The sequence below is a fragment of the Silurus aristotelis genome (genome assembly GCF_946808225.1).
Source record: "Silurus aristotelis genome assembly, chromosome: 19".
Lineage (NCBI taxonomy): Eukaryota > Metazoa > Chordata > Actinopteri > Siluriformes > Siluridae > Silurus > Silurus aristotelis.
The window spans coordinates 6,121,444-6,130,923 of NC_139592.1; the positions used below are offsets into that span (position 1 = coordinate 6,121,444).

At 37.4% G+C, this 9,480-nt stretch overlaps 1 protein-coding gene across 1 annotated transcript; it reads left to right on the forward strand.

Annotated features, from left to right (window-relative positions):
• The first annotated feature begins 1,733 nt into the window (after positions 1 to 1,733).
• arf3a (ADP-ribosylation factor 3a) lies at positions 1,734 to 7,941 on the forward strand. The gene is made up of 5 exons (XM_083569476.1): positions 1,734 to 1,901; positions 4,618 to 4,788; positions 4,925 to 5,035; positions 5,334 to 5,458; positions 6,322 to 7,941. The coding sequence occupies exons 2-5, from the start codon at positions 4,641 to 4,643 to the stop codon at positions 6,481 to 6,483; spliced, it is 546 nt and encodes a 181-aa protein (XP_083425602.1). The 5' UTR covers positions 1,734 to 1,901; positions 4,618 to 4,640; the 3' UTR covers positions 6,484 to 7,941.
• The last annotated feature ends 1,539 nt before the right edge of the window (positions 7,942 to 9,480 follow it).

Genomic DNA, 9,480 nt, shown 5'->3' on the forward strand with positions numbered 1-9,480 from the left:
TTCATCACTTATATTGTGATCAATGCCACTGTGGGATTGGTAGATAAAAATGGACCTGTTTCAACATGTCCATGACTCTGTCAAGCTGACTTTGTGTGGTATTCAGCATCACAGTCAAGGAGACAGAGGGGTGTAGAATGATAAAGTGCTGGATCTCTGGTTTGCATTTTTTTATTCCTTTATCATTTCACCCTGGAGCTGTTGCAAAAATGAATTTCCTGTCGCTGTTTCTCCCATGTGTGAGACAGAGCGGCTCAATAGCTTTGGACCCAAACCACCACCCCCCCCCGCCTCCTTCCACCCTGGCAGCGCTGTGCAGCCACTTACAGACACAAAGCAGCATACTGACAGCATCTAGAATAATGACAACCAGATACTCGGAAATCAAAAGGAGAAAGGGGAAAACACAGGGCACAGATCTGATTCTGGGTAAAAATGTTGTTCAATTTGCCACCAGGAAAGATGTATGTTCGGGCAGATAGACACACAGATAGGTATATATATTGATTTGTGTGTTTATGTTGCCTACATGCTACATCAAAAGGGAGGGACACGGCTGCAAACATCTGCTTCTGCGCTCTGTGTCCAGCCTACCCTTTTGCTTTTTTGATGTGGGACAAGGATAAAGAGAGAAAGGCAGAGCAAAAAAACAAGGAGCCAGCTACCCAGAACATCAAAGCGATCGCCTCAACGTGCAAGTCCTCATTAGTTCTGCAAGCCTAACCAGGCCGACTTGTGATTGTGTTTGCCGGGGTTCAGTTTGGCAAACACTTCAGAGGAAAGGTTCCTTTAAATTATAACTCCCACCCCCACCACAAGCCGTATGCACTGTAAGTCCCCTGCCATAACCCCCACAAACTCCCAGCACCCAGAATCACCATACACTCCCCCACTCACCACTCCACCCCATAATCTGGTGTGCAGCTGCAAACATCTGCTATGGGCTCGCTCTCCTCTCTGAAACCACCAAACTGATAAACACATCTATCACAGAACCTCTGACAGACGGTGCAGCATGTGAAACGACACTGAAAAAGACACTTTTGATTACATCAGAGCAATGTTTATACAGGCACTCATTCAGTAATGTGCCACTGTGAGATCATGCATAGGCTACTAGTTCACAGAAGCCTGCAAATACATGTGTAAAAACTGGGCTAAATGTATTGAATTGTAGCATGGCCAAAAAATATATCTCTATTTCTTTGTGAATTATTGCCTGTTAAAATTCCTGACTGTATTGCATACTAATGCAATGCATTGTAAAGTGTTTAAAAATATAAACTTAACATGTAGTATAATGTATTAAGTTTATTTTATGTTCCATAATTAGGTTCTATAAGGTTTTACAGTAAATCCTTCCAAAAAAAAAAAAAAAAGAAAAAAACACACAAAGAGGCTCTTTTGCTCTAATTCTAATCACTGAACACACTACAGCCTGCCAACTTCTGTCATTATTTATTTATTCAGTTCAGTTTTGGCTGAATAATTAAACACAGTGGATATGAGTCTATTTGCCTCAGTAATGACCTACTGCACAGATTTTATTGTATGAAATCCATTGTAGACTAAAAATACAACCTTCTCCAACAACCAAAAGCTAAAATGTTGAATTGTTGAAATGTTGAAATGTTGATTTTTTTTTTTTTTTTTTTTACTTTTCTGAATCAAAGTACATCGCCACAAACCATTTTCCGTCCTCGTAGATATTCAGTGTATCCTGGGTACCATCCAGTGCGTGTAATTAACATCACGGATGCAGAAGCATCACTTAAACGGTACACCGATGCCTTGGGTAATCTCGCGAGATCAGGTTGTAAACGCTGCATTATGCGTGTAACCGCGAGTTATCGCGAGACTTACGATAGGCGATTGGGACTTGTCCGGCGTCGCTGTTAGAGGTGAGTAGCTCAAAGGATATGCCGATTTTAAAGCGAAAAACGGAATGTGCATCGACATGCTGATCGTTCATATGCTCTTGTGTTTTATGCATGAGGATAATACATTTTAAAAAAGGAGACAGGGGATTTGTTTGTTTTTTTTACACCTTGCCGGTAAGGCTGTATAGGCCACTAGAGCTGTCAGTAGAGCACAATGTGGGGAAAGGTGTGAAATGTTTGTAATTTCAGGACGGATAAAATATATAATCACTTCTATAAATAACAAAGTTTGCTCAAAGCTTTAAATAGCTTTTACATGTAATAGCTACATTAAAAAACACTATCTGTATCTTTATTAAAATATATTATAAAATGATATTATATGATATTATATATAATTATATGATATTATATAATAACCCTTTATATATTATATTATATATATATATATATATATATATATATATATATATATATATATATTCATATCTTTTGCATCTTTTAATGCGTATCTACATCAGTGGGGTCTGATGATCTCCAGGGATCTGATATAATTTTACATAATATATTTAATATAAATATTAAATATAATCAACATTATATTTTTTTTTATCATGTTCTCATAATTTTTGTTCGGAGGAATTTGGTGAAATTGATTTTACTGCTAAACTCATGCAAAATCTTCAAAAACCCCGCCCTACATACACCTTTCTAGGCTAAAAGATACATACATTTAGATCACGCCAGTGACATGGAAAGGTAGAGAAGAAAGATACCCTTTATTATAAACGTGTGCAGGCTGTAAAGTAGATGCCAGATTTTTTTGTTCATATTTTTGCCTTATCCATATGCATTATATTTTAAAGATACCCCCCCAAGCCCCTATATAAACATCCACCATATTTTCCATTCTAGTAACACAGCTAGCCTATCTAGTTACTGTCCATCCCATTAGACGAAAAATCTGAGTAAAACCACAGCAATTCCGTTTTGTCAGCGTATAATTCAATGCAAGCGAATGGACTTCAGTGAAAGAAATAGCCTAAGAGATCAGGCTCATCGTGGTGACCCTCTTATGAGTCATATGAGGCTCACATTTTGGGTCATTTCTTACTGTAAAGATTAAGACAGCGAGTAATAATGTTAAAATAAATCATTCCAGATGAGCTCACTGCTCTTTTCTTGGTCTTCTGTTGCTATGGTAATCAGTAATGCTGCTTAAAAGGACTGAGAGTTGAAATGATTTGTGGCCATACTTTATTGTTTTAGCATATTTACCCAGCCATATACTATTATATGTGCTATCCTTCTGTCTTGTCATGCTAAAACCGTTATCATTCAGGGCTTTTTTTTTTTTTAGAAAAAATACTGAAACATACTTTCAATTCCAGTCCTTAAACACATAAACACCAGGTTTCTGGTCTCCAAGGGACTTTTGGCTGCATAAGATCGGGTTGTACACAGAACGTAAAGTGTGGTGTCTTCGTTTTTTTCCCCTTTAGCAGGTTGTTAATAGCAACAAATGGGGTCATCTGTGTCCTGCATGCACTCATGGCAAACTTTGCCATTAAAGCTCTCTAACTGCAAACCAAGCTGTAGAGCTGACATCAGGAAAATTGATGCCCAGTATACCGCATTATAAAGTGTTGTCATCCCAGTTCAAGAAGAGGTCCAGCTTTCTCAACGTTCTGTATTCTGTCTCTCCATTTTTGTGTTGTGTTCAGTAAAATGATTTATCAAGCAGTTCCTTTTGTTTTTGAGTTTGAAATTCCTGCGTAATGAGAAACAACCTTCAGTTTAATATATCAGGACTGTTAAGCAGTTTGCATACTTTCATGATTTGCTCATTTTCAAAATCCATGTGGGGGAAATGTTTTGCCTGGAGCTTTGTGGTGTGAAGATCCTCAACAGTGTAAGATGATAGGCAGTTAAAAATCTGCGCCATGAACATTTGCGAGTTTTAATCTCAGGATTGACATATTATCATGAAAAACAACATGTTCTCTCTCTCACACGTGGGAGAAATTGCAATAACAACACTTTCCAAGGTGCGTCTCCAAGGTGCAATCTTTTAATTGTACCAATAATACAAAATGCAAATTTCCATTTATCGCAAAGCACAAAGCGAAAAAATTTAAGTTAACACTTCACATCCGTCTTTTATAAAGTCCTGACAGTAAAGACTTGGGGGTTAAGGCATTGGACTTTGGATCCACAGGTTGTGAGTTCAAATCCAAACCACACTAAGCTGCCAGCCCTGGGCCTCTGAGCAAGGCCTTCAACCCCATAGCTGCTCACTTTTATGAATGCGACTTGTAAGTCGCTATAGATAAGGGCATCTGCCAAATGAATCATTTACACAAATGATAGAAAATTAGATTGAGCATATTAATATAAATACAGTATGAACCCCTGCCAGAGATTCTTGTAGAATGTCAAAACTTTTTTATTTTAATCCTTACCAAAATGCATTTATATCAATTAACATGATTTTCTAGAAAAATATTCTGAATGTTATTCCATAAAATGTTATTTTTATTTTCTATGAAAAAAAACTTTCCTGTGTCTGAAACCAGATCTCTGTAAAACTAAGGACTACATGGTAGGTCTCTCTGTAATAAGGACAGGATTTGACATCTTATTTTAGCAGGACTGTGGCTCTACAAATAAATATTTGACATAAGCTCATGATTGCTATTTAGCAACTTTTCATCTGATATCTTTTTATTTTTCGAAGGAAGGAAAAGCCAGCCAGCTACCATGGGGAACATTTTTGGCAACCTCCTAAAGAGTCTTATAGGGAAAAAAGAGATGCGGATTTTGATGGTCGGCCTGGATGCAGCTGGGAAAACCACAATCCTGTACAAATTGAAGCTTGGAGAGATAGTCACAACGATTCCCACCATTGGTACATTCACTTTTTAGATAATATAAATATGGTCAATATTACTTACATACAGTGTAGCTGTTTAATTAACAGATCTTTTAGGAATAAGATTTGTTTTTAAACCTTTTTGTCAGAAATCCCATTTGACTCTTTTCAGGGTTTAATGTGGAGACAGTGGAGTATAAGAACATCAGTTTTACAGTGTGGGATGTCGGTGGTCAGGACAAAATCAGGCCCTTGTGGCGACACTACTTTCAGAACACACAGGGTGAGTTTGTTGTGCCTGAATACTGCATATTATTATTGCATTTTGTATAATCCCAAGAATAATTGGCAAGTCTAATGTTAGCTCATCTACATTGATTCCCAATCCTGTTGCATAATTTTTATTGTAATTTAAATGCATGTAATGCCCATATGTGTAACAATATTTATACAGAATGGGAAAGGGGCATTTACAGTTGAAATAGGTGCAATTACAGCACAGCTTAAAGTAGTATGTACAAAAACTTTAAGTGTGTAATTTCAGTGGCCTTTTGACAGTTTGCCTCTCTGTATTTGGTCAGGGCTGATATTCGTGGTGGACAGTAATGACCGAGAGAGGGTGAATGAAGCCAGAGAAGAGCTGATGAGGATGCTAGCTGAAGATGAACTCAGAGATGCAGTGCTACTGGTGTTTGCAAACAAGCAGGCAAGAGACTCTTTCCCTTCACCTAAAAATGTGTCTAGAATTTTGGCATTGTTTGAGTCCCACACAAGGTTTTCTAGGGCTGTCAAATGTTCCATAGACAGTTTTTTTTTTTTGGTCTTTTGTCATCCTGTACACTAGGGATGTGTTTTATACAAATATTGATGGAAATAGGAGACACAAGAATTCTTTTTAAATAAAGCTTGCCAGAAAATTACTTGTGCAAAAAAGGTGCCCAAGTGGGAGGCTTTTGCTTTCATACAAGCTTGAGCAAGCAGCCAGATACAAAACTTACAAGACAAAGAAGCACTACATTAAATGACATTAACATGAAGTGCTGCACAATGTTTTTATAGCATTCGTTCCTTCATTCTTAGGCCACAAAAATGAGGATACTCTTTTGTTTATTTTTTAGGAAATGGAAGCAACAAAATGTCTGAGAAAATATTTCAGGCAGGAACAAAAATGTTGACTATGCAAGCAGGAGTTTGAACTCCAGTTATGAACTCAATTGATATTGCTGAGGTTGGGAAATTGTCAGAGCCAGAATTAACACACCATGATGACAGAGTTTCCATTTCTATTGTGTTCCCAAAGGCTTTGTAGTAGGGTTTATAATTAAATGATTCAATAATTTAATGCCCACATTGACACGGTTAAAAATATACCTAATAAAGTACCTAATAAAGTCAAGTTGCTTTTATGGTCACTTAACTTGTTACTTTTACAATTTTTATATATATATATATATATATATATATATATATATATATATATATATATATATATATATATATATATATATATATATACATTTCCCATTTCCTCCTGTCTTACTCAACTTTTCTCTTTATCCTGGCATGTAGGATTTGCCAAATGCCATGAACGCAGCAGAGATCACTGACAAACTGGGCCTTCACTCACTTCGCCATCGTAACTGGTACATCCAGGCCACTTGTGCCACCAGCGGTGACGGCCTATATGAAGGACTCGACTGGCTGGCCAACCAGCTCAAAAACAAGAAGTGAGGTGAATCTGTGGACAGCTGAGCTGCAGCTCATCATGGAGCACCAGTGGGTTTCTTTTATTGTGTTTACAAGATGAGAATGAACAGAGAAGGCCGTCTCAGAGTTCAGCTGTGTACCCTGTTTTTTTCACACAATGTAAAAATGTTACTTTAAACCCCCACTCCCTTTCTGATGAATCTACCATGATATATGATGATAGAAAATAAGTAGCACGCCTCCATATCATGTTTTCCTGTATTTGTAGTTGCAAGAATGGTGTTTAAAGGGTAGGAATTGGATTGATCCTGTAATCGATAATAACAGTTGATACTGATTTTTGTTATTACTGTGGTATAGAGTTTGTAGTATTAAATGCAGGTCATTTAAACTATTATGATGTGCTGCCCTAATGGCTCAGAGGTCATAGGTATAGGAAATAAACTGTAATGAATGAAGCGCAGAACAACCCAAGAGTGCAATGTATGTTTCTATTTTATATGTTTTTGCTAGAGTGATGCTATTGAGGATGTAAAGTAACACTTTGTGTTTTATTAGCATTTAGCTCTGTGGTGAAACATATTTATAATTATATTGCCCTGTTTCGAGCAGGCAAGTTTGCGCACAGACAGAGGATGTGTTAACTGCTCAGTTTTTATTTTTTTTTTGTTTGTTTTTGTTTATTTATTTGCTTATTTATTTTGCATGTACACATTAACCTGACAAGAATGTCACAGTGGCTGTGCATTTCTTTGATCATCAGTTACAACCTGTTTTTGCATGTTGCCTCTATGGTATGGTCATGTGTGCCATGCTTTTTTATGCTTTTTCATTAAATCTGTTGCATGTATTTTTATCAGATGCTGAGCGTTAGACGACGGTAACTTCCTGACGCTTCATGAATAGTCTTGCTGTTCTTTGAGTTCTTTCGGTGGTTAAACAACACTTTATTTATATCACCGATCATATACTGGTGAATGAGAACAATATACTGGTGAATGAGTTGTAATATTTAAAAAGAGATTTGTATTTAGACATGTGCTGCTGAACAAAGCATTTAAAAAAATGCATCTTTCATAATTTCTGTAGTGATTGTGATTGATGCTGGCAAAATTAAACAATTCATTCAATGTTATAACGTATTATTTCTCTATTCCACTAGTTCCCTGACCTGCTCACAAAAACATGTGCTTGATTATACAGCTCTCTTTCGCACTAAAATATAATCATCAGCCATGGCGCACATTTGTTTATTTAATTAGTGACCTTTATTTTTGCGCAGCATTATATATACTTAGCAGTAAACGAAACCATTGTTTGTTTGTACCGGTAGAACAAATCAGGTATGTAGTTGCTGCTTAACACTAACTAGTTAACATGTTAATGGAATGATTGACTGCCATTTATACATTGTATCTGCATATGTGTATATACCCAATCATTTATTGGAGGAAAATATCCAATAAACTCTCTGTGACAAAAGAAGGAGGCTTTGCATATACTGAAGAAATATTTAAAATGTTGCGTATTTGAAAAATACCATATAGAATATACACAATAGCAACCTAAAGTGTACATTTTGCATTAAAAAGGAAACTACTGTGGAGTAAATGATATGATTTCATATATTGTACAAAAAACATACTAAAGCATGATCTGGATTTTTCAGAAATGTTTTATTGATTTCATTTATCAGGTTTATTTAATTGTTTTTTTTTACAGTCCTACATTTTAGTTTTGTTTTATTATTTATCATTTTATTCAGATGTGAAGCCTTAGGGCCTTAGGGCTTAGCCTCTGTTCTTAGGGTTTAGTATTTAATTATAAAATGTGCCTCTTTATCCTAATAATATTGTGTGACACGACAGAAAGCCATAAATCATTCCTTGATGTATGCTGCCATGGATACAGAAAGAGAAGATATATACCTGCAATTCTCATCTCTTTTTAAACCTTTTTTAACTACTCTCTCTGCCAACATTAATCACTAACTCAGAAATTTCTAGCAGTGGGAATTGTGAAAATCCTCTCACCAAGGTGCCCAGTGTCTCGCCTTCTCTGTTTTCCCTGGCTTATCCCACACACACACACACACACACGCACGCACAAACACACACCTCCCCGCTTTGCCCTCACAGTGTGTCTCCAGGGGTGTGACAGCAGTATGTGGGTCAGGGCAGCTCTCTCCGGGCTGCCGGCCCCCAATGCCCCCTGCAGGCGGCGCACAATAGCGGCACCGCGGCGGGTGCCATTGCTGGGATTCCCTCTCGTAACCGGGGCGCTCTCGCCCAGGGCACAGACACACTGGCAGCAGTGCAGCAATCAATTCATCAATGCATGATGGGAGCGCGGGGTGCTGAAGCTCAGCCAGCCCACCCCCATAGCCAGACCCTGGCCACCAGCACTGAGCCTGGGATATAGACCTGGTTTGGTGTGTTAGTAGTGCATGGAAATGGAGATCATTTAGAGGGCAAGGGAAGTCAGCATGGAGCTGATTGCTCTAATAGTCCTGCAATATTCCACTTTAACGATCATTTCAGGGTTAAAGAAGCGAGTGTAATTACTGGACCATGGGGTAAAATGTGGTGAAAAGAACAAACGTAACTGTTATTTAAAGATTCATAATATTTCGGAGGTGGCGTACATTTATATTTTGTCAACAAGCTTAATTTACTGGTGATGTATAGCACCATTGAGACCATTATATTATATGTTACATGTTTTTATCCCCACGGTGCACTGAATAGTCTGGATCTGTTTAAGAGGTTTCCCTTTTTTCGTCAGCAACAATGACATAAAAAAAGTCCCATCTGTTATTTGTACTGTCTGAAGTAATATAAGTGAATTCTACTTTAAGTCAAGTCAAGTCAAGAAGCTTTTATTGTCATTTCTGACGCAGTACATAGTGAAATGAGACAACATTCCTCCAGAACCCTGGTGCCACATTAAACAACATAGAGCTACATCACAACACATAAAGTTACATAACATAACACAAAGCAAAAGACTAGTAAGTATCTT